Source organism: Ascaphus truei, chromosome 2, assembly GCF_040206685.1.
Source record: "Ascaphus truei isolate aAscTru1 chromosome 2, aAscTru1.hap1, whole genome shotgun sequence".
NCBI lineage: Eukaryota > Metazoa > Chordata > Amphibia > Anura > Ascaphidae > Ascaphus > Ascaphus truei.
The window spans coordinates 237,694,078-237,721,185 of NC_134484.1; the positions used below are offsets into that span (position 1 = coordinate 237,694,078).

The 27,108-nt window shown below is 40.0% G+C and overlaps 1 protein-coding gene across 2 annotated transcripts in view; it reads right to left on the reverse strand.

Moving 5' to 3' along the window:
* Positions 1-27,108, reverse strand: part of GABBR2 (gamma-aminobutyric acid type B receptor subunit 2) — a 1,005,342-nt gene that overhangs the window by 73,221 nt on the left and 905,013 nt on the right. For both annotated transcript variants that reach the window (XM_075585987.1, XM_075585988.1), the window contains exons 14-16: positions 9,327-9,437; positions 4,010-4,234; positions 606-788 (exon numbers count right to left, since the gene is read on the reverse strand). In XM_075585987.1, coding sequence (XP_075442102.1) covers positions 606-788; positions 4,010-4,234; positions 9,327-9,437 — 519 coding nt within the window. The remainder of the gene's footprint in view (positions 1-605; positions 789-4,009; positions 4,235-9,326; positions 9,438-27,108) is intronic.

Consider the following 27,108-nt stretch of genomic DNA (forward strand, 5'->3'; position numbering starts at 1 on the left):
AAGGTTTTTGTATTTTATTTTTATTATATATATTATTGCTTTAACACTTTCAGGAATACAAGTTTGTGTTCCCTTAAAACCTTATTAGTGCACCTTTTACTATATCAAACCATCAGGTTGTTATATGCACTCACTATTAGTTTTAACATCACAATTTTACACATTTGTTGCGTAGTTTATTGTTTTTTATCTATTCCTATTCAAGTTAACATGGCAACACTTATTAAAAACCGCTTAGTGAATTTGGACCTGTTAACTATGATTGAGGTTGATTTTTTTGTTGTGTAGCCATGGTAATTAATATTGAGTGATTCTGAGCAGATACATTGACAGGCTGTCAATAAACACAATTATTTTAGATTGGATTTCAAGAAACATGGTCCATTGAATACCAGAAATAAATAAAATCCTTGTGCATTATCTAGCATCCGCATGTGGGATATAGTAAACCTAATTAATAAGTACCCCTAGGGATATAGACGTTAGCAGCAATGATGACTGCGAAGGCTTTGTCTAAATGTGTTATTTTGCAGAATAAAATGTCACATTTAACCATGTGTTGATTAAAATGTATAATTCTTTTTGTATTAATGCAGGTGAAGTACCTCTGTTATTTTCATTCTTAAACGATGATTCTCTGACTGCAGTCCTTCTAACCGGGAAGTGCTGGCCTGATTCACGCTGGTGACGGACGTTGACGTCTTTGAGTCTTCTTTTTTTTGATTGTGCGTGAACTGGAATCTCCTGTTTTGAGTTGCTCCATCAGGATTTGTCCTCATGGTAATTAACTATAGAAATTGAAGGTATGACATTATTTTCCATTTTTGTTGTTGCCTGATGGTGACATAACATACTTTCATATGAGATATATACAAATAAATAGATTACTGCTAAAAATTATATGACATCATACCTACAATGGACCACACTTGTGGGGAGATCCACAGAGCTCACATTGGAGCACACGTTCACTGTCATTTACTGGAAGTTAATGCTAGCTAACACAGTATTGAACTTGAATCGCTCTAATTGGAGCGTAGTGAATGCAGGCAATAGTGTGTTGTATCGAATAGATGGATTTGGAGCTGTTGAGTATACACTACTTGAAGGGTGTGCAAACTGGGGGGACGCGGTGGTTGCAGAGGCCCCGCAATCTTCCCCAAGGCATTTAAATTAAATGCCGGGGGAGGCGTGAGACCTCTGAAACTTATCTTACCTGCTCACAGCTGGCTCTTCGGCGACGTGTCACCATGACATCGTGCCAACAAATGACGCTGCGGGGTTAAATGGCAATGCAATGGCACATTATGTCATATGATGCCGCCGAAGCCAGGGAGGAGGGGGGAGGGGAGAGGAGAGAGGGTGGGAGAGGGGGAGCACAAACAGAAAAGTTTGCACATCCCTGCACTTCTTTGTCCCATTGTTGTAGGGAGGAGTTGCTCAGTGAGTAAAAACACTGACAGGCACTGAGTTTGAAGTAGGGGAACCTGGTCCAATTCCCAGTGTCGGCTCCTTGTGACCTTGGGCAAGTCACTTTATCTCCCTGTACCTCAGGCACCAAAAACATAGATTGTAAGCTCCACGGGGCAGGCACTGTGTCTGAAAAATGTCTCTTTAAAAATATTGAATGTGGTTGATTGTGTCAGAGGAAAGAAACCAAACTTTACCTAATCTAATTTAGCAAGAATCCAAAAGCTAAACTCACTTCCTTGTTGATGTAGGATTTGTAAATGTGAGGGTAAAATACAGGCCAAATAGACAAAAATAGCTAATGTAAGCCTAGAAATGAAACCTTAAAAAATGGCTCTAGTGTTTTAATTTTTTGTAACATATATAGATATACATTTGCAACAAAGTATGGAAAATGAATTTGTCATTTTCCTCCCCGGTGCGTTGGGTTCCGACTCCTTACAGATTGGTGGTGGTGTCTTCTGCAATGTGGTTGGCTCTCCTATCTTAAATATCTTAATTGCCTGCTTCGTTGAAAAAGGCCAATAAGACACCCAAGAGAGACACATGGGCCCAGATACATCAAGTAGTGGTAAGGAAAACTGGAGGTGTTATCTCTACAAATGTGTACATTTTTGGTCAACTTCCATGCCAGTTTTTGGAGATAATAGCTCCAGTTTTCCTTAAACTGCTTGATGTATCTGCGCCATGGTTTCTTATGTGACTTCATTTTTTAATATATTTTATGCAAACTAAAATTCCTAGAGAACAATATATTGAACGTGGAAGGACATATTCCTATACCCTTGTACATCCTTGACAAATATTGTTGCTTTCCATGTACAGCTGATTATTGCTGGTGGTGCCATATATGTTAAATAGGCTGTCTGCAGATTGTGAAGCACGGGTGAGTCTATTTAAAACATTTGTGCTCATTAGTCAGATGCCAGTGCCATCCTAGACTCACAGCTGTGCTAGTTCACCATGTAAATTAGTGGAACATTGATTTGGTTTTATTAGATGAGTGCTGCTTAATGAATAGGAAGCGTTACTAATTAATCTTCACTGTTATGGGCAGTTATCAGTCTTCCATATGAGAGACAACAAGCCAACATAAAGAAAGGCATACAGAAAGATAGGAATCAACATCTCCCTAACAAGAACGTCTTGTGTGTAAAAACAGCTGGGCAGGACATGTGTGCTTTTGCACATTAAGTCCACTTCGTTTATGAAGCTACTATTAACTACAAAACCCCATGATAATCCTCTTGCAAAATGTGTAATCCACAAACAGCCTTGTTCAGAAAGAATACAGAAGGAAAATAACAGAAAGAGATAAGAGCGAGAAAACGACAGATAAGGAGATAGGCTTAGGGAGGGAAATAGAAATACGATGCTTAACACAGTATCACCAATTGTTGTGTTGGCATTAAAATCATAAGTGCTGGAAACACTACTGTATCTCACATTATGAAAATTATAGATTTGACTATGACCAATGACCAAGAAGTGGGATTCTGGCATCAAAGTAAACGGCAATATTTTAAACAATGTGAAAATGTAAACGTTTGCGAAGTTCATATTTCGATATAGCATTGAACCTGCCTATTCTTAGTAGTTTGATATGCATTTGGCAATACCGTACATTGCCTTAACATGACATCAAATATCATTATTTTACCATGTAAGAATAAAGGTATTTTCCTTTTCAACCTACTTGTACAGTAAATTTGGCTAAGCTAATGTAGAAATTGCAATGAGCCACAATTATCATGATTGGCTCTCTAAAAAAAATGTCATGTGACTATACCGTACTTTAAAGAGTGAGAAAATTAATAACTTAACGCCAGTAAATGATGACATCATGCATATGTTGTAGCCAACTTGGAATACAACATATAATTAAATAGCGGTAGAGTATGCAAATGGTAATTTATCAACATCAGAATCTGTTTATATTTATGGCATTCTGATCAGATTTTAATTTTTTTTATTTTAAGATAGTTAGTACCTGACAGAAAGCACATACGCAGGAAACACATTAGGACACATCTTGAGTGGAGGGAACTTTGCAATGGAGCATGCAACCATGGTGCAGGTAGCATAATAATGATATCCACTATGCTGATTCTTACATTGTTAAGCCAAATACAGTACTGAATGTCTAGAAAATAGACATTAACTTGTGATTTAGAAGTGAAAATACTACAAGGCAACAGTGGCAAATGGAAGATTTCAAATATAACTGAATCACATTATGATTAATTGATGGAGGATAATAAACACCATTGATTTCATTTTACCACTTGAACGTAAAAACAAGAAACGGTTACCATTCCAGATCTATACCATAGTCGAATGTATTAATGGATTCCAAACTTATTGACCTGCTTTTAGTTAAATACAATATCGCATTCCTGCATCCACTGGATTAGTATCTTAATTAATTGCAAGGACATTTCTCCTGGGGTATAACAGTATTTTCACAAGTAATCTTGCTGGATCTTTTATTATGGCATTCTTTGGTCAGTGTACAAAAAGACTGAAGTAAGTAACTTACCTTTGGCACAAAAACCAGACAGAGTGTAATGGTACTGCAAAATATGATAACTAAAGCCACAATGCAGAACTGGACATTAGGTTGGTCTCTGGTAAGAAAGGAGACCGCCGCTCCTATTATACACATGATCCCCACGTTGTACACGCTCATTCCTATATACTTGCTGTCATTCAGTGCTGGTATGCTTACGTTGCGCGTCTCCCATGCCAAAAAGCAACCAAACAACTGGTTAAAAGAAAGAAGAAAGAAAACAGAGACCAGTTGGTTTATTATGGGTTTCCTCTAGCTGACATATTCATTGTAAGCAGGGGCAGATTTCACATTAGGCTGAGTAGGCTATAGCAGCAATTTATTTGAGTGCGTTGATTTTATGGGAGAAAATGTGTGTGTGTGTTAGAGAGCCTTACCTTTTCCGGAGCGGCCCCCTCCTGTAGCGTTGTTGTCATTGCGACCCGATGTCAAATGACGCCACAACGTCCCATGATGCTATGACATCGCGGCATCACATGACGACGCGTTGCCATGACCATGCAGCATCACATGCCCCCGCGAGAAGACGCAGGGGTGGAGGGCCGCTCCTGAGCAGCAGAAATGTAAGTCCGCTACTGATTGTAAGTTGTGGTACCTTTTTTAAGGGCTGAACGTGAGAGTTTTTCATAGAGGCAATTATAGTGTACACATTTAAAAAAACAAACATATTTTATGCAAATATATAAAACAAAATTGTCTGAGCCTATACAATAGAAACCATACATTTCTACTATAGTATGACTATTATTTGATATATTGCATAATGTTTGCATGATTATTTATAGCTCTGTCAGTATTATGTATATCATACCAAAGACATAAGTATATATTTTTCTATGTAAATAGCAAATAAAAATATCACTTGTGAGCACATTCCCATGTCTCAGACAGGTCTGCACCCTGTCTTTCTTCATTATCTCTTAGCATACAATGCTTCCACTGCCGCCAGGGATTCTGGGTAATGACATGCAAATAAGCACACAGTGTCACCTTTTGCATCTAATCCATTTTAACATGGAGCCTAAAAAGCTTATGCCTTTCTGTGGAAAGAGGAATCAATCTGAAGTAAAATATGACTCCTGAGTAGTGTAATATATTATGCACTGGTCCATATCATACAGTGGTGTTTCTATATGAATGGGTGCTGCTGGTAAATTTATGTTCATAATCAAGCATAGACTACAAACTAACTAAAAAACTCTCTATCAGCGCTTGATCCAAGTGGAATATTGTGAATTTGAGTGATTACACCAAACCCAAATGAAATACGTGTAGATACAAATGCAGCCAAGGGGGCAGTAAACAATAGACCGTTCAAATCCAATTAACAATACAAATACAAAAATAATGTCCCCGGCGCAAACAATGATGATCACAATACCATATCAAAAGACAGTCCTGGATGGAGTGACAGTCCTGATAGTGGAGAAATACACCAACAGATGTAATGAGGTAGATTTTCTTCCAGGTGTGATTTCCCAGATGATGTCTGTAATTACAAATAAAAACAAAAACACACCATTGCGCAGTGTATAGACTACAATACCCTAACCAGGAGAAGAATATCCCTACTTACAAGATAGACTCTTGTTGATTCATGGGAGAGAATCTGTTCCAGGCTCCTTTCTTCTTCACCTTGATGTCCACGACTTGACGCCAATAAAAATGTATTGGCGTCCACATCTTTATTATATGTTTTCGTCTGGATGGTGTTATTTTCTATGTATAGAGAGAGGTCAAGGAAGTTGATACTGGATTTACTTTGGTTGAATGTAAACCGCAAGTTCAAATTATTAATATTAAGATATTGCTTGAATGATTCAAGTTCATTTAGGGACCCCCTCCAGACACACAGCACATCATCGATGTATCTCTTCCAAAGCACCAGGTTTGCACCAAATGGGTTGGAGGTCCATATGTTATCCTCCTCCCATATGGACATGAAAAAATTCGCATATCTTGGAGCAAACCTGGTGCCCATCGCAGTGCCGCATGTCTGGAGGTAAAAGTCACAATCATGACTGAAATAGTTATGGGTCAGGATAAACCTGATCCCGTCCAAAATGAATAACCTTAATTTTTCATCCACAGAATTATCTTTATCTAAAACCCTCCTAATTGCTTCAAGTCCCATCTTGTGGTCTATTACTGTATATAGTGAGACTACGTCGCACGTGACCCAACAACACTCTTCGGACCATTTTAGCTCCTGTATTGTCGTGAGTAAGTGCGACGTGTCTCTTAAATAACCTGTTTAACGTATTTCTGCAAAAGAAAATCTAAAAACTGAGATAGGTTTGAGGTGAGGGACCGTATCCCGGATATTATTGGTCTACCTGGGGGCTGGGTTAGGTTTTTATGGATTTTCGGGATGAAATAGAACACTGGAATCCTCGGTTGTTCTATAGTGAGGAATTCCAGTTCCTGTTTGGTAATAATTTCATCCTGAAATCCTTGTCCTAAATGTACCAACAGTTCTTCTTTAAAGAGATTGGTTGGATTGCCTTCCAGTTTCCGATATGTGGTTGGATCACTGAGAATTCTTGATGACTCCTCTTTATAGTAAGAGGAGTTCATCACAACCACCCCCCCCCCCCCCTAAATGGTATGAGTGACAGTTAGGACCAGTTTGACCCCAACAGCATAGCACAAGGAGTGAGCTGTTTTCTGTTCCGTAATCACTCTACTAATTGTTATGCAACACCTCCGCCCATTTGTGGGCGAATATTAGCTATTTTGCCTGTACTTAAGGAACTAGAGTACTGGGCTCCCACAACCCAGGAGGAAGTGACGCATTGTCACGAAACGCGTAGGGAGGAGGAGCCTAGTACAGTGCACATCAGCCGTCACCCGCTGTGTACCATTTGGTGTTGGGGAAAGCAACTGGTGCTGCGCCACTGACGTCATCAGTCGGCGCGTGACCTCGTGGACCTCATCCCCACTGTGCTGGATACAAGCTGCGGACGGCATCCTTGAGTGGCACGTTTGCCCTTGCATATTGTGAGTGTAAACATTGCTGCTTTTTATCATTGTTAATAAAGTTTTATGCGGAGTACACTAGGCTGTCTTTATTTTTCTCTACCTACGGCTGCTGCGGTGCATGCTGCTCCTGCGAGGATGCCGATCAGGGTGAAGAGGGCCATCTTGGGAACCACGTGGGGTCCGTGGACATCAAGGTGAAGAAGAAAGGAGCCTGGAACAGATTCTCTCCCATGAATCAACAAGAGTCTATCTTGTAAGTAGGGATATTCTTCTCCTGGTTAGGGTATTGTAGTCTATACACTGCGCAATGGTGTGTTTTTGTTTTTATTTGTAATTACAGACATCATCTGGGAAATCACACCTGGAAGAAAATCTACCTCATTACATCTGTTGGTGTATTACACCACTATCAGGACTGTCACTCCATCCAGGACTGTCTTTTGATATGGTATTGTGATCATCATTGTTTGCGCCGGGGACATTATTTTTGTATTTGTATCATAATCAAGCATGACTGCCAGGGATGCCCTTCTCATCTCTATCCCTTTTAGGCTGGATATGAAAAGCCGTTTGCATAACATACTGTAGGAATAAAACTGTATTAACTTCAGAAGATTCAAACTGGATTCATCCGCTGCAAAGACAGATACATGTGTACATGTATATCTTACTCAAAATAAAGCCTTTTTGAAACACGTATAATAATAACAATATCTGCTCACCATTTCATGTGTTACATTATAGCTCTAAAATCCCCTTTCATCCACGATTCTGTTAATTTGTTTATTTTCGTACATTGTTAATCTTCCCTTTCTGTTTCTTGGTTTATATTTTGTTTTTCACAAAACCTCCACTAACCAGTTAGCATCCTGTTCCAAAACCAAACTGTTACATAAAATGCATACATCTTTGAGAGTTACAAAGACATACAATCCTTCCATTCTTCAATAAAGTTATTGTCTATGTGAGTTATAAAGGCATACACTCCTCCATACTTCAATAAAGTTATTGTCTATGTGAGTTATAAAGGTATACACTCCTCCATACTTCAATAAAGTTATTGTCTATGTGAGTTATAAAGGCATACACTCCTCCATACTTCAATAAAGAATCAAAGTGTACTTCAGGTAAGGAGCTCGCACAACCAGGCAGAAGAGAGCACAGTTCGTGAAAAAAGCGGTTACCAGAGTGAAGTGCAGATAAAAAGGTAAGATTTATTCTTTGCAGGGAATCATCAACAGCACAACAAAGATCTGTGATAAAGCGCACCAATAGAGCGAAACGCGTAAGAGGATCATTCCTGTTCAATGCCTGTGCTGTTGATGATTCCCTGCAAAGAATACATTTTACCTTTTTATTGGCACTTCACTCCGGTATCTGCTTTTTCATTAGCTGTGCTCTCTTCTGCCTGGTGGTTCGGGCTCCTTACCTGCTTCTTGTATCCGGAGACGCACGCATCTTCTGGGACTTGGATCGTTCATCTGTGCTGTGAGTATTGACTGTCTTCAATGCTGACATTATTGTTACCTGTCTACAAACGGAGGGGGCTATACATATATTAGCCTTAGGAGTGAGTGAAGTGGGGAGGGTCTGCATACAACCAGGATGCAGCATATTCACCCGCCACTCGTTTACACACTTTCCGGCTAATTGTTCAACATTGACATTACCCCTCTCAGATTTCAAAAAGATTTATCCCTTGAACATTTGTTTATCTTATTAAAGGGGTACCATTTATCACATTATCTGTCAGTAAATACTATCCTCACTAAAGCACTAGGACTGGTAATGATCAAGTTCATGTTCATATTTTAAAGCTGGATATATGTACCTGGATTACAGTATATCTATGAAGATGTTGCTGCAGGTTGTGAAGCACTAGTTTGAGACTGTCAGTCTCATTATTTCTCTGTCAAAAAGTACTTCAGTTTGAAGAAAGGTAAGTCATATAGTTTAGGAGTTGTCTTTTTATTCCACGGATAAACAGGGGATGTTTGCATACCAACGTATCAATAAATAATATCAGTATTCATTTACAAAGACTCAACCCCCTATTCCAATGACTGTAGAGTACATGCGAACAAACAACATCTGGATGCAATAGTGATTACAATATAAGGAAGTAATTGATCAAAACCCAACAAAATACTATTGACCTAAATATTCTCCACTTTTAGTCACTACGTCAATTGTGTCTTCCAAAGAAAAGGAAGCCGAATAAGGCTTATTTTCAGCTTATTTGCAAACATGTTTTTTCATTAGTATGCAACAAAAATGCAATTGTTTATACTAAAGCATGGCTCACCATAAGAAGCCCTTTGTAGGCATAGACGATTCCAAGCCAAATGGTCATGTGTGTATTCTCACAGTGCTCCAGAAATGGAAGTATTGCAATATCTCTGCCAGCAGGGTCTGGCTAAAAAGAGAGAGAAAAAGTGTGGCTTTTGAATATTGATGACACTATATTTGGAACAACGTTAATTGTTCATACAATGGAAAGTAAAACATTTCTTATAACACGTTAAAAAAATCTGATGATTTATTTATCTACATACAGTACGTCACTAGTAAATATTCACATTTGAGTTGTTATTGAAATAATTAAGCAAGCAAGCGAACAAAAAGATGCCCCAGAAATTGACCAAAGCTTCACCCAATGCTTGTCAGTCTAAATCTTTGACCCTTGTTACTTTACTTTCAATTTGACACTTAATACCACCAATGTAAGAAAAGAAAATGTATGATGCAGAGATACATGTCCTCAAAGGAAATATTATATCTCTGCTCAAAAGAAAAAAAGTATGTAGTTTCTATAGCTAAATCTGTTGTTGTCAAAACATGAAAAGCTTTACTACACCATTCCTTTTAAGAATTATGCATGTCAAGTTTTCTACTAAGTATTACATTTACAGTTTTAATAACATTTACATTTTGCACCAGGAGACCAACAGTACACTATACTTCATAGCCATACAATTTTTCCAGCTGGAGATACTGTAGATAGTTTATGTAGCCAGAACTGGTTCTTGGCTACCCGTCTGCCCTCACTGGCAATAAACCCTGGTAAGAGCAGGCCTGCCAGTAGTTATCAAGGGTTTTCCCCACTCCTAGCCGTCCCCTTGAGTGACAGGGGGGAGGTGGAACCAGGCCTGGGTTCACCCAATCCTGGGTCAGATCTGGTGCCCTCCTCCTAGCTGTACTTAAGGGGAGTGCCGCCAAAATGTAGTCAGTGCCTCTCCCCACTTGAGAGAGGCAGGTCACACAGGTTGCCTGAATACTGGCCTTCCCTGTTCCTCTTCCCCTTGGGAGAGAGTGAGTGTAGAGCAAGGACTACTGCTGGGGCCCTTGACATAGTGCAGGTCCGGGGACCATCCTACAGCTGGATGCAACACCAGAGACTGCATAAGGCATTGCCTGCTGTGACTGCATTTAGCTGAATAGAATAAACCGTTCCTGAATCATATACCTCCTGTCTGGTGTGTGATCTTACTGGGGAAGGAGGGGGATTGTTTCTATCGTAGGAGAGCTCCTCCATACATCTGGAGCCTGCGACAGATGGAGGTGCTGCACTGCTAGAGAACCATGCTGTCCCCACAAACATCGGCGGACGACTCAGCCCTCCTGCTTACCAACAGGTACAGTAGCATGCATCCCACATGCTGTAATGGCAGAATCTCCCATAGGGTGGGGGAAACACTGTTACATGTATATGACAGTTCTTCATAGCCAAAAGCAACCCTTCAAAGACAAGTCAAGATCTTTATGTTTCTAACTCAGTAGAAGACACAAATACTCACAGTTACAGGTACGTGAGGCAATTATCAATTATTCAAGCACACAGGAAATTCCCAAAGTGATACTGTACATAATGTACTGTAACTACATTTCCATTCATAAACCTTCTGGGACTTTTTCTCCATAGAATCCTATTAGACTAACATGCATATTTATAGATTTAAAACATGAATTCCTTTCATGGCCCCAAGCCTTTGCATTGAAACATTCCAGTATAAACTATGGGAGCTGTTCTCTGTGAGAAAATATCTCTAGACGTGTAGTGTCCATATTCGGACATTAAGACTCATTATGACCCTCCATGTGTTCAGTTCTCTTTCATTCTCATCCTCACAGTATTTATCACAGCTAGTCATGGATCTACTGACATAGGAGCCTATACATATGGCTCCTGTACAAGACAGAAAAATGAACTCTTCAATTGGTGAACTAGATCCAGAACCAGAGACGAGGGGAAGCTGAGGGTTTTTTCATTGCTGCTCATATAAAAAAGGTTTCCGCATAATATCACTGTAAGGGACATGTGCAGAGGTACACACAGGGAGACAGTTTTGCGGGAAATTAAAACATGGCTTTATTTAGACTGTCCCTTTAAACAATGCACAGCATACAAAAATAAACAAGTACACAAATTGCCTATCCCAGTGTAAGGGCTAACTCACTTCTCCAGTCCCTATCTGCTTGGCTGGGAGAAAAAGCCCTTTACCAGCTTATCACCGCAACGTCTCAATAGGTACCTCAAAGCAGGTGGCCCTTCGGGTGAGACTCTGGGTCTGGGTGGGTGTTCATTGAGGGGCCAGCATCTGGTAGGTTACTGGGTTTGCTGCACTGTGGAAGAGAGGTCTGTTCCCTTGTCTTGAAATTAGCACACAGTCATCCTTTGTGCTCAAGAGTCTCCTAGATAGTTCACAACAGGCAGCTTTTACACTGGTCTGCTTAACCAGGTGGAGACTAGTTAATTGTTTTCAGAGACAGAGTTAATTCCCTGTTACAGTCACATAATAAGGGTACATACTGTAACACATTATGTGGCTGTGCTCCTTTGCCACAGCCAAGACAGGAACCAATTTAACTTGTTACGAGGAATATCATAGCCATATTAACAACTCTTGGAAGTATTCAATGTTTTAAATTAAGATGCACTTATAGGGTGAAAATAATATGGTGTATTAGCATGTGCAAGGCTGTAAATCATAAATTATTTCATACATATTGTGTACACATGCATGCAACAACCTGGTCTAATAACTAATACTAATACCAAATGCACACTTTTCTATGATTTGTGTTCAGATAGAATAAAGAATTAGCTTTCGTTACTCTGTAAAAGCCTCCAGGAACAATATATTCTTTTATTAGACAACTTATTCCAGCTCACCTGTGAGAGCAACTGAATTTGTCTTTGTTAAATCTGGTTCTGTTAAATATCCCTGTGTTACAATCAAAGGACTTTGATAAATGTCTCTCATCATAGAGAAGAGATTTAATGCACCCTTACGGGCTGCCCTTGTGCAGGACATATAGATGCATAGAAGCAGCTATGCATGTACCTCTCAAGTGTGCTATAGTTTCACCAAGGACAATATGACAGTCAATATTTATTTTCTGACAAACTATTTCCCTCAGTATTTCAGTTACTTCTCACTAATCTCTTCAGAGCTTAAGGGGCTGGCAACGTACTCAAATGTGCTTCTGATCCTCAAGCCCCAAAGGGCTTAATCAAACTGTATAAATTATTTGCTGGATTTGTTGATATGAACGTTCCTCTTAAATACAGTAAATTGTTTCTGATGTTTGGCACAGAGAAAATTCACCTTAGACACATAATTATGCTGCTGTCCAGCAATCACTGTGAAATAATACAAAGCTGACCTGTTTAGCAAGCATTTATATACTACATAAAGCACCATCAACGTCACACACTGACAATACAACAATGACCACATATTCTATTAATACAGATGCCATTCAGCTCCAGAATATGAAATTACCAGGTGAAGTCAGTTAAGGCTCTAAACTAAAGTAGATTTGCCTAGTATATAGAGAAGGACAGATTTATCTGGTTAATACTTTAAATCATCCTATCCAGATGTAAACACCTCAAACGACTGGGCATTTTATAGTCAAATATGTAAGCGTCAAAAGACCAATATGACATCACTTACAGCGGGTAAGAAAGGGTAATGGGGATGATTGCATTTGATTGACCAATTATTCACAAACCCACGAAAGTTCGATCAAATATTCTTTTTTTTTTTCAAAAACCGTACGCAATTCACACAATTTCTCCTAAGTCTCCAATATGTCGTTTTTTCGATATAAGTTTTTTGTTTGTAAATTTAAATCACATTTTCGCTTTCAATTTGCCCCATTTTCACTTAATCGAGTATTTTTTTTTTTTAAAAAGCACGAAAAGTCAAATTGCAAAGAAAGGTCTTTTATGCAGCGGACTCGAAGTTTCACATCTCTCCTTCCACGAGTCCCCCCTCTGAGGAAATGACGTTAGTCATAAAACCCATCATGGGTCTGGCAACTTACGGCTCGTGTAATCCCCACTAGCATGCTCTTTCACAGTCTGTACCAAAGTGCCATGTTCCAGCTACAGTAGCAGTGCCACATGGATGTCTTTTTGTATTAATGCTTACAACTTTAGTCTTACACAGTATTGAATTGTACAGCTAATAAGGTGTACAGCTCAGAAACAAACTAATCTACTATACCCACACATTCATTTACTTTATAAGATTGTCACTGTATCCATTTCATAAAGCAAATTCTTCAAAACATTATCTAATAATGTTAGTACTAACAATGTTTACTGTGTTACCATAAATAGTTGATCATACACTAATATCCATTACAAATACACACTTGGGTAAATATTCACTAAATCGACAATGTCTTCTGGCACCTCAACATGCCTTCCAGTTACCGCTGTACAGTACTTACTAAGTTTCTGGTTGGCTGTTAAACACAATGCAGCTCCGGAAGACACGGTTAATGTCTTACATTAAAATTAGTTTATTTAAATTTAAGGCCCTTTTCATTAAGTGGTAGTAGCAGCACCACTGACCCAGACCATGTCTTCTGCCTGCTTTAAGTTGGTGGAATAAGTTCTGGAAGAACATTCATAGCTTAAAAGCTGCAAAAAGAATAAGTATAAACCCATTTAAATGTACACATAATTTATAGATGAATCGGTGAAGATTTCCGCTAAATGTTTGTGTTGTAAATGTAAATAAAATTGTTATAGTTCTCATCTACGACATCATATTAAATCTTATGACCGTGATATTGTTGACCACACTATTATGTTAAACAAGTTTCAGTACTCTGGTAATAGACCACATGCTTTAAATTGGTTTATCTCTTATTTATCAGGAACACCCCAATATGTCTCAGGCTCTATCTTTAACAACACCGGTATGGGGTGCCGGTATCTCTGCAATGTTTAAATTCTCCGCGTCACGTGACGTGGGAGATTTAAAAGCACAGGGGATACCGGCACCCCATACTGGGGCCTATAACTCGGGAAGCAGGTGGTCGCCGGGGCTGAAATTAATGTGGTTGAGATCAGATGAGGGGAATTCTCTCTCTCATCCACCCTAGGTAATGATAGATAAAATGTATGAGGTTCAGGAAGTTCTTGATTCTCATTAGGACTATAGGCCCTGCTAGAAAGTCTACATGTATTCTAAAAGCATTTCCCCTTATATTGGGGGACTCCGATGAAAATGTTGAAAGGAGGGTTTTTTTCTACATTGATGGTCATGTAGAGAGCTATCTCTTCTTTTCTTATAATGACCCTTACCTTTATCCTTAGAATGATCTCTATTGCTAAAGGAATGGGGAAGTGCATGGGAATTAAAATTTTCTGATTTAGTCCAGTCTCTAATTTTCCCAGTCTCATAATCCTTCTAATCTCTGTGAAATTTAGTATAAGGGATCCGTCTCGATACCTGGCTAGATGGCTAGGAAGTGACCTCTCTCCCTCACTGAAGCTACCGTGGCCATCTTGCTTCCTGGCAATTCCTGCTTCTTCCTGACAGGAAGTCAGTCTCCGTCTGGCCCTCATTGCCAGCAGCTGCTTCTGGTCTTTACATAGCAGGCAGTTGCTCCCTGTCAGTGCTCGTGCAAAGTACTTGTTACCTTGTTCTGCCTGAGCCCTGTCTTTACCTCTGTGTTTACCTGATTGTGCTTGACCTCTGCCTGGACCTGACCACCCCCGCCTGCCGCCTGCCTCGACCCCGGAATTGGACTTGACTACCCCTACCTCTCAGGCCTCAGATCCCAGGCTAAGGTCGGTGTACCACTCCCTACCTCTGCCCTGCGTTTTCGTATCCTGTTTTGCAGTCAGCAATTTTACACTTAGATTGTTTCACAGCAATTATATTTTTTTCAAATTGTTTCAATTTATATTGTAAATTGAAATCAAGTTTAATCTACTCAGATGTTGATTCAAATGGTGACAATTTAATTTGTAGATCGTTAAAATAAGTAGTGAACGGAGTAGAGAGAGCTTCCTATTGTGTCGCACTAAAAAGACACCCCTTAACGAGCTTAAACATAATTTTATTAACACAATACAGTAAATTCAAATATACATGTAGTGGAGATAGCAAAAACATGAACCAAAAGATATTGTTAAAATAATTTAAAATGAGGAGAGACGTCGGGGTGCTTGATCTGGACGCTAATATTGGTTATGAAATCAGCTACTAACTTAGTCGTAAATCACAATTATACTATTGAATTATAATTGTACATGTATATTTTAATTTAATGTGATAATAAAATTATTTTTAAGCTCGTTAAGGGTGTCTCTTCAGTGTGACACAATAGGGAGCTCTTTCTACTCCGGTCACTACATTATTCACTCCCAGTCAGCATCACCCCTTTATCATCTATTGTAGTGGAGTTTGACTGTATCTGTGTAATACTCTTTGACCCTCCTGGGTGTCTGTGCGGGGTACACACTTACTCCTTAGGGGGTACCCTCCCTTTCCATTAAAAGAAATATCCAAATCTTTTAAACACTTCTGATGTTGTTTAATCAGTAACCTCATCAAATCTGCAAAACACCCGTCTATGATTGTATTCCAGGCTCCCAAGAATGTGAGATCATCTAATTTAGATGTAGGTTGCTTAAAAATTCTGGTCCTGGTGAAAGTAGTCCATCCTCTATATCTTCTATATGTTCCACACCTTGTCATGTCATCAAGATTTCTACTGGGGCGTTCAGAAAATACATTAGTGTGTGAAATATTAATATTATTAATAAATCAAAGAACAATAATGTGACTGTGTTCACATTGTTGGGGGTGCCAAGGCCCAAGACTCATCTATACGTTGGTTACTTTAACAACCACACTGCCTGCTTTTCTCATATAACACGAGTGAAATACTTATCTGTTCTATGGTACTAGAAGAGATTTAAAGAGTGTTACACTATATATATTTTTTGCTGTTTGTATTTGATATACCCTTGGAGAATATTTGTGCTCCAGATTTCCCTTTCTCCGAGACACTGAATGCCAGAGGTGGTCGAATGGGTGGCAAGGGATGTGACTGGATGGTTCTGTGGCTCTGTCACAGTCACCAATACTTCAAGAGATGCAACAATGTCACACAGATGTTCATGTGTATGGAGCATCTTTTGAACCATTGATTCCAGTGTTGTTTCCAACATCTTACTGACATAAGCAACAGCTGGACAGGGGAGTAACATGGACTTGGTTGTGAGATAATGTCCTTTTCCCTTCCATACAGTATTACACCCAGCATTTATGTGTACAGGCATACCCCGGTTTAAGGACTCATTTTAAGTACACTCGCGAGTAAGGACATATCGCCCAATAGGCAAATGGCAGCTCGCACATGCGCCTGTCAGCACGTCCTGAACAGCACTACCGGCTCCCTACCTGTACCGAAGCTGTGCGCAGGCGGGGAGACTATAGAGCCTGTTACAAATGCGTTATTTACATTACATTCGTTATGCACGTATATGACGATTGAATCAATAAGTGGAAAAAGGTAATGCTTTGCTTTAAGTACATTTTCGCTTTACATATATGCTCTAGCCCCATTGCGTACGTTAATGCGGGGTATGCTTGTACTGTTGAATAGCTGTTGCTGGGACAGCAGGATGTCCTCAGTGAGTTGCCTGTCTGGATGCCAAATTGCCTCCTGCCGGCTCTAAGAGGAAACATTTGCTGTGGCACAGATGGCACAGGAGGAGTTAGTACTGACTCCAAAGTCAGTGTGACCATTTGGCTGTTTCCTTCTTGTTGAAGAGCCACAGTAGCATGGGGTATGAACTCCAAAACAGCAGAACATATCAACATTTCCTGAGCCATTTTTGGCCTCACCTCCTTTCCTTTCATCTCCACCTGTTGGGCCACATGTTTAATCACTGTCTTTATAGCTAGTGATGAAAAAGTGTGTTATCCAATAGCGCTCAAATCTAAATCGTGATACTGTGAGTGAGGATACCATACAATAAAGTGAATCTTATTTTACAAGTGATTTAAATAAATCCTGTAGTGTTTGGTGATTATCCAAAGTGGAAATTATAAGTGCAAATAAATATAAACAACTTAGTAGGATGCTGCTCAACCTTAATTCAACAAGACACAGGGGAAAGAACCTCTAAACCTGAATGCTGACATAGCCTGAGGAAAAAGGCAGCAACCCAGGAACAGAGAAGATTTTCCCTCCAACTACAAGAAACAGATAAAACTTTTGGTATATCTGCACATATCAAGATATATGTTTGGGGCTGGGAGACATGCTTATCTAAAGGGAGTTGTGGACTGCATAGGTTTCACTTGAAATACTCCCAAGTGGAACAGAAGCGTTGTTTGATCCCTTTTTTGAATATGTTTGGATGTTTTTTCTTATGTTAAAGGAACAGGCGCAATAAAAGCTTTATTTAATTTCACCTTAACAAGTCTCCCTTGCATACCTCTGCGCACGTCCTCCTACATATAGACTGTAATGCAAACTTTTATCTGCATTAAAATATTGCAAAACCCACTCAATATAAATTGTGCAGTTTGATCTATGATCTACGCCGCCGACGGAGGTCCCAGAACAGTCTCTTTACTCGGTATACTGAGCGATCACCTCTCGTCTCCCGCACATCCGGGTTCACGGGAACTCTCACGGTGGTTCAGGATGGACAGGTGGTGCTGTGAGGGGCTTCCCTCTTGGTATCACTAAACGCGTTTCTCCTCATCCGAGGTTTCTTCAGGAGAATTTAATTGCTATAGGCTAGTGTTTAAATACCTCTCTACTTAGACTATTGATATAAGCGTGAACCAATTATAAACGTGGAAATTAACATAATTCATGGTTATTGCACCATGATAGCCATAGCACATACATTAAATCTACAGACACACATGCCTGGAGTCCAAAAATACACTCCAGCATCACGTCCGGTGACGACACAGGTGACGCACCCACGTGCAGGAAATCACACGCAGGCGCCGCCCTAAGAAGATCACGTGAGGGGTTAATCCCTAAACTCTGCACTAACCCAGGATCACCTGCACCTGCGGCTCACTCCGCCTCCTGACTAGTATTGGGCGCTTGTACTAGTGGGCGGTTGAAGCTAATTTGTGGCAGCTGCTTGCTGGCTGCTCATTGGCTACCTGCCCTTTATGTGCTCAGCCAGCCCTCTGGCAAATTGAATGAGCATAAGGCCTCGGCCATGTTGGCTGCTTGCTGGCGGAAGCTCGCTGACGCGCGCTCCCGCTCAGCACTGAGCCCCTACAGCCGCAATTAGAGCAGCTTTAGTAGTTGCTCACCTGCGCTTCCGCGCGCTTGCGGTAGCGCAGGTCTTAGGAGAATTTTAAATTCCCCCGCTTGCCACCGCGACAGGCCGGTCACGTGAGCGGTTCGCCCAATGAGGGCAAACCAGCTCCGTGACGTCATTGGCCCGCCCCTGGCCAGTGACGTGCCCGCCCCCGGCATGCCCCCTTATGGCGAGCAGGACAAGCAACCGCAAGGCCAGGGAAAGCACCCGCTTTCCCTAAGCCTCAGCGTGCATCAGCATGCCAGCGGTAAGCATGTCCGAGGCCTTATTCTTCATTGCTGAATGTAGTGCTTACCCCAAGCATCCTGCTGCCTTGTCCTGTTGCCTTGTGAATTTTGATCCTGTCTTGTCTCTGTGTTTTGACCTTGGCTTGTACCTGGACCCCTGACTTCTCCCTTCCTTGACCTCGGCTTGCATCTGGACCCGGCTACCCTCTATGACAATCCGACCCAACTTCTCCAACCCCTGACCAAGGCGAGTATCACGACTATTATAACTTCTCCAACTCTGACCTGGCTATATGACTATCACTCTGCACTCCGAACGCACTCTCGCGGCTGGAGATCGGTGTACACGAACATCCCCACCTCAGCCTCATGGTCCTGTCCTGTTTGTGGTGAGCACCCGTTACAACCAGACAGGTACCCCATCACACATTTCTCGGGGCCCCCATAACACACATCCCAATATTGTTTAATTTTGTTATTTGCAATTGATCTCAGCCCAGTACTACTTGCACTGCTCAGATGCTGACACCTGTATAAGATAAAGAAATTAAAAACTATGGTATTCCAAGGCTAAAATGTTACAAAATACATGGTTGTAGTGTTATTTTGGCTATCACATTTCGCATTGTTTGAGAGGTCATTCACAAAGAAAATATCGGTGAGAGCTTGATTCATCACAATGTGGGTATCATGGCACTATACATTAGGATATCCTCAGCCAACATGTATTAGAGTGCTTGTGAGTGAGTGAAAATGAAAAAGTTGTTGGCTTTATTTATTGTAATAAAAGGTAGGTTGGCATGAAAATAATGTATACAAAACATTGTAATAATCTAGTAAAAATATTTATGTATTAAATATTTTACAAGGAAAAAATACATTGTGTTACCTCTCGTTTTCAAGTATGTCCTGGGCATATGGTTTATTGGTCTTTTTGTAACATCATGCTACAAAGTAAATGTTCGCTTGAAATTTAAGGACATAGCAACCATAGGTCATAAATGATGATATAGAGACTCATGACATAAATAAATGAAGTCATTAGGCATACCTTCTGTTTTTAATTCACCACACAGCATTTTACATTAGTTGCGGTATTTTCTGCTTCATTGCCAACTGTTGTCATACTGTAGTTGTTCATGGCTTCTTGAAACAGAATAAGCACTTTTTTACCAGAAATGCAATTAATCATAGTCTAGGTTTGCGCTTGGATATTATCCAGATTACTTGCCTTGCTGTTCTTCTGGTTTTGTCATTATCAGAAGTTAAGGTCACTTACTGGCACTCAATGCAGTATAATGACCTGTATAAAGTTCTATCTGCAACCTTGTGGCTTATGGACTTCTACGGTGGCAGTTTGGCGGTAATTTTAGAAGACAAAGACGATACAGACACTGAGACAGAGCTTCGTTAAATCAGGGCAAATATCGTGATGTTACCTAAATAGGCAACAGACATTATTTTCCTTGAGTTTAGTGTCAAACCACTAAGCTAATTATATTCAAAAAGAACGGCCGTTGTTTATTTCATTAGAATAGGGTTAAAGCCATGTTAAATTACCACTGCTTGCATTAGATTACCATGACTCACATTACACCTGTCTTACCTAAAGGTGGCATTATCTCCCTTCAGACATGGAAATATGGAGGGGAAGGCAGAGAGTGTGGGAAGGGGAGAGAGACTGAAAAAACATAGCCAAACATAACCATCAATTATTTAAGGAGCATAACTGGGTTAACGTTATGTTATTTGTCTTAGTGCATAGGTGTTATAATTAACCTAATGTTACTTTACGTTAACATCAGGTTAAATAGCCTAATTAAACTTTTTGGATATCCCCCACTGTGTGATGCCAAGGCACCTTACAGCTATATCCACAAGACACAGCATGGAATTAGTAAAATGGCTTGGTAATACTGTGGCATGCCGCCGTCATATACCGAGCCATTCTGTGTGGTCCAGATCACTGTTTAGTAATTATCGCCCGTGATATCTAATGGGATCAGTTTCAATGACTTACAGAAACAATAACTAACACTGCACATGACAAAAAGACAGTTTTGAATGTCTTGATAATGCCTGATCATTCTGCTTCTATTTCAATCTCTTTCACTGTCGATTAATCAGCCTCAAGGAACTGGTGCTTGGTGGTTAGAAATTGCAATGCACCACTAGCTTCTTCAATGACTCAGTGTTTTTTTGTTTTTTTTCCAAGAGCAGTCTATTTTCAAAGAATACATCTATTAGGTAATGTCTACATCAAATTTGTCTCTTATAATTTAGCAGAAAATGTCCAACAGACAGTTGTTTTTTTGAAGTGAAACTTCTTTAGTGGCATGTACAAAATTTTGATAGTACAAACCTGCATCGTGGAGATGCGAAAGTGGAACAGATATGATGTTAAGTGCATGCACGAGCACGCACGGCACAAAGTGTCAATCACGCATGCGCAGATGCAGGGTACGTGCACGAGCACACAAGTCAGTGCTGGAAAACATGCACTCGTGATCGCGGCACCATTGGATAATATCCAGCACTCACGACGCATGCACACCATTCCTTCGGCAAGTCCATTACTACTGAAATGTCGACTTCACTTGCGCATGCACATCATCTACTTTACACATCATGCACATGCGGAATTCACTGCCTAATACACTGCGCATGTGCAAAAGTCTTTACCACCATCACCAGCCCATGGGTAGCACATCACAGCTTACAATGTCACTGACAACGCACAATGAAGTTTCACTTACAATGCGTGTGTACAGCACACACTCCCCTTTTTTTATTATTACAGTGACTAAAATGGTTTACCTTTTAGCCTTGTCAATTCTATTAATCAGCAATATTTAATTTCTACCACAAATTTCCATGACATATTATGAGAAAATACTATGCGTAAAATAAAGGTTCTGCATTAATCTCATGTAACTGTCTGCTATAACTATTGTTGTATAATTAACAGTGCATATACCTGCAAAAGAATAGTGCTGAATGAATTGTGTGAGCATTATGCAGGGACTGTGATGAATTCACAGAGGGAGTTAATGATGCCCACTTGATAACAAGACTGTTCAGCAGCACAGCATAAACACTCTGTGGGGGATAATACAGACAACTGAGCCATAGCCCCGGAGAGATTGCATTCAGATCAAAATAGATGGTATTTAGAATGGGAAAAACAGGATATATTTCCAAAGCAATAGATTGGATTGAATATATTTAACCTTCATCCTCACAAAGAGCTGCCATGAAGTTTAACACATAACACTGTTAATATCATATAATATAACGTAATATTGGGAGGAATAAATTCCATTTAGAAAAAAATATATTTAATGTACGCTTCGATGCCAGAGAGAAAAATATAGTAACTTTGACCCACATTTACTACAGTACCTAAAAGGCTTAAATGTTTTTTAGCTTAGTTGTTCAAGTGAAACTCATCATTACAGTTTATTTTTGTTCAATTACCCAATACTACATTTCAGCACGTCCATAGAGTTCACTTGGTACAGCTGGCAGTGTAAGTGCGCTTAACCTCATTTGCCGTTACAAGACATTAGCAAATAAGAGGCATACATACATCCTAAAATGTAAGTTATCACTGTGCAGCACGAAGATTCAATAGAATATCAAATACCAGCCTGTAAAAGACAATATCACGATCCACTTTGTAGTATCGTAAGTAGATAGTCAATCACCCTGTCTGGTATCTACAGTATGTATGTTCAGGACCGAATAACCCTTTTAGCTAAGTTTTCTCTTACTATTCCTTAACGGAATATTATCTTATTACAAAGATCTGGCTAATTATTTACAAAGAAAACGTAGTGACCAGTTTTAAAAGGATGTTGCCAAGGAGGAAGGACGCACCACCAGACATCCTGATATATATGTTCTTCATATTGTGTGCAGTGTTATTTATTTGGGACATAAGGTCTTGCTAACCCAGGTCATAGGACATTAGCTATTCCTTTTAGCTAGTTCCCAAATATCTCTAAGAGACATTGAGAACCCTGGCTGGAATGTGCTATATATACTGTATACTTTCATGTAATCTTAATCTTTCCCATCCAAACAGAAATAAACTGTGATGTTGTCAATGTGGAACATTTATAAACCTTGAAATTAAATATACTATTTTACCATCTCTGGATGTAGCCAGACTTGCTGTCCCTGTGTCCAAGAGAAACTAAGTCAAAATTGTCAAGACTTATATACACAAATTAATACCGGGATTCTGCCCTGAGCACACAAGTTGGGTAAAATAAATTGTAATTTATTTCTTTTCAGACAGACACACAAATCTTCACAATATACACTCAATAAAACACTTACTGGGATGGGGAAATTAAAACAAATGTCCTTGGAACAAAACAAAGTCTCTGGGCACCCCTGCAAGTGGATGCGCAAAAGGATACATGTAGTTGTTCCTGGCTAGGGCGCAACTTGCCAGACCTATATCTCAGTCAACAGGAAAAAGTTTGTTCAGTCCTTAGAGGGTTAGTTCGGGAACCCTTAGCTCTAAAGAATTCCAGAAGAGGGGGATGATCCTTGGTTACGATATTATTAACCCCGCACACTCCGGAATCGCAGACGCTGAACTTGGTCAAATCGTTGTTAAAATCAGGTGAATCTGACTGGGACTGGGCTGCAGGCATTTTTATAGGGTTCAGGGTCCTATACTTAACATATGTACCCAATCCCGGCCATGGGAATATTTTCCCTACATATCCCCGACTTGCCAGTACTTCGCAGAAGGGGAAGGAGCTGCCTCACGGATTGCACGGAGCATGTGTCAACTTCACACCTGAGCTCCTTAGCAAACCGGGGTCAGCCCCTTACCTGGCAACACTGAGTCTGGCCACCAAGTGTGAAGTACCCATACTTTACACCGGTATCTGGCACTCACAATATCCCGGCCCTCCAAACACCTAGGATTGCTGATGCTTTTCAACTCCAGACTTCTCATAGACATTGAGGCACCCTCTCTGAAACACGGAGTTGAGAAATCCCTCAGTTCATTCACCCTTAGCATATTTGCATGCTAAAGGATTTTTCCCGGGCTCACAGAAAAAAAGTTTTCCTGTCTTCACATTTAAAACCAACAGTATAACACAGTTTTTTAATACAGTATGTTCTGCTTGTGCTACTGCTATAAACTTTATATGTATGTATATGGTTTCTTTATCCCTCACTGCACTCCAAAAATTAGAGTGCTATCTTATTACGTTCGCGAGTTAGCTTAATTGAACGGGCTATGATGTGGTTTTGCGGTTTAACCCAATTCTCACGTCAATTGACTTTCCCTCTTTCAAGTTATGAAGCTAACAAGGTAGCGGATACATTTTGACAGAAACCACTTCAGCTGGACCGCAAGCCACTTACTCACTTAACCTTGCGGTTGCGAGGTCGAAAGCTTAGAAAGTGATCCCTATACTTTCAACGCGGCCACTCATACATAGCCACGCGTCTTCAATCAGCGCTTGGTTTAGCGCTCACAGCTCCCTCTTGTGTCTCAAAACCAATTGGCACAGTTTGTATACATTCCTATTACTGCAGCTAGGGAATAAGCTGCAAAATGGGGACAAGAAAGATGGTGTAGGGGGAAACATATCAGTGTGGTGCACATACAGTTAACCCCTTAAGTCCCAATGCGATTTAGGGTTAATCAGCCGGGTATAATGCCTTTATTAAGGGCCTCATTAACCCCTCTATCGCCACAAAAATCCCATGCAATTATTTTCATTTTGCTAATTGAATGCGTGAATAAACCGCGAACGAAAACAAATTCAGTTTTAGCCTCAGTCGTAGCATTCTTCAATGATGATACGCGACACTAGTGTGCAAGTGTGTGTCTTTAATCTAAATGCAATGTAACCCATCCCTTATTCCTGTTCCTTTCACATGATTTATGATATCCTATTTATTTCAATGTAACCTGCCACTTATTCACCTAAAAACTTCAGATGACTAAAGTATTTTTAAAGTATCACATTTTTATTAGAGTAAATTAGAGCTTAGAGATACATAACAAAGATTTTGGGAAATAGCACAATCTACTTCCAAAAATACAATCTTCATCTGAAACCTTCTTCGTGTTGTCTCTTGTACAGTTCCATGATATAACAAAGAGTAAATGCTGCACACCCCAATATCATAAAGAGTGGTACAATTACCGGTGCTCCCATCAATGTACGATCGGCGGCATCCAATCCACGGCATACAAAAAGGAATGAAGATGGGGCACACGGATTTCCAAAATAAAGAGATTTATTAAAGCATACACAACGTTTCGACCCTAAGGTCTTTGTCAAGTCGGGTTGTGTATGCTTTAATAAATCTCTTTATTTTGGAAATCCGTGTGCCCCATCTTCATTCCTTTTTATTCCTTCTTGTACAGTTTCACCTGTAAAATAATTGTGAGACTATTATTTATTAATAATCAAGAAGAAATAGATGCATGAATTACGCTGTGTGGTTAAAGGTTTAAGGAATGCACTACCAATAAACTTGTATGGAAGGCATAACCGTGTCATTCAATTTCTATGCATGCCTGTATTATAGAACTGGTAAGGAACAAATATGCGTGTCATTGAATTTTTGCGCATGTGTGTTCAATGGAACCTGGTTGAAATGCTTATGTGTCATTGAATTTTTGCGCATGCAAACTTTATGTAGCAACTGCAGGGAATGCATGCGCAGTACAGGTATTGAGAATTGAATGAAACGCACACATTACCTTCATTATCGCTGGATGTATTTCCCAGACAAACATGGTGTTGATGTTCATCAGCCTGCTGAAATCTGCAAAAAAGGAAAACAAGGATTAAACAATCACTAAAATAATATAAATAGTTTTTGAAATAATATAATTTTCTTCAACAGACATCTTTCTGTCTCTTTTACAGGTTTAACTGTAAAATAATTATGATATAGTTATGTAAAAAATAAATAGATGCATGAATTACCTAATCTTACAGTATCGCGGAATGTGTTTTCTACATGAACATTGTGTTGATCATCAGCCTGATAAACATGCAAAACAAACAAGGATAAAAACAATGACTAAAATAAATCACTGTATTAACTAATCTCATGTTTCAATCATCAGTTTCAGTCACTGATTACTCGAGCCCACAGTCCTGCGATGCCGTAAAAGTGGATTGATTGTGTTTCACAATCTTGAATTGTGCAGCAGTGCATTTAAATTTCTTCTTTAGTTCTTCTAAAATAGCTCTCCTCAAATTGTCTTCAAAAAGCCTTCTTACCCCTGGAGTTGTCAAAGTTTACTTTTTTGTACCACTGTGCATAAAATTGAAAAGGCTCATGGTGTTGGAAGATTAGCTATGCAAATCGACTGTCCTCTGTTGTCTGCAACATATCTTTCCAAAATTTTCCCTGGTATTACATGAAGCTGGATGTCATCTAGTGCATCTCCATGGATCATCTCAGGTCTTTGCAGCCCTCGGAGCCAAAGGTGTGCTTTGGAAAGCAGGCACAGCTAACTGTTCTGGGATGCCACTTTCCTGCAGATCTGTACCTGTATCACCATGGTTTGTAGCCGCAATTTCCTCTTCATCTGGGATGTTGTGTAGCATCTGGGTATGGCATGGAGACAGGGTGAGAGGGTTCTTCCAGATGTCTTGCTCTCTGCTGCTGTTGTAGGCCTAGAATAGAATAGAGACACACAAAGCACTGTACTTTGGTGGGAGTTAGTACGCGTACCTCTGTATCTGAATTCAGGCGAGCAGTGTCTGGGGAAAAGTGAACAGTGTCCAAAAGTTGGGCTGAGCGTGAGGTGAGAAGGGTCTGGAGCTAGGAACGATGGGGTTTGGGGTACAGATACCTGGTGCAGAAGCAGGTTTCCTGGGTACATAAATGACAAGGGTTTTGGTCATCATCTTCTTTCTCCTCAACGTTCCCGAGTTCTTCACTTTTGCTGCTTTCTTTTCTTTCCTCACTATATTCTTTTTGTTTTCGAGGGTTTCAGGTAGTTTTAGGTCCGCGGACATCTTTTGCTGCAACAGCAGTAAGCATGTTATTGCATCCGTATAAGCTGGATCTATCCATCATTGAAGTACATGATTTCTGAAAGCACAATAGTTAGTATAAGAGTTAATTCTGATCGCGATCAGTGAGTGTGGCAATATTAATTCTGTGAGAATTTATGTACAGTATCGCTGATGTCACAGGGGCGGCACTAAGTTGGTGATTGTTTCTTTTTATTGTTGCAAGGT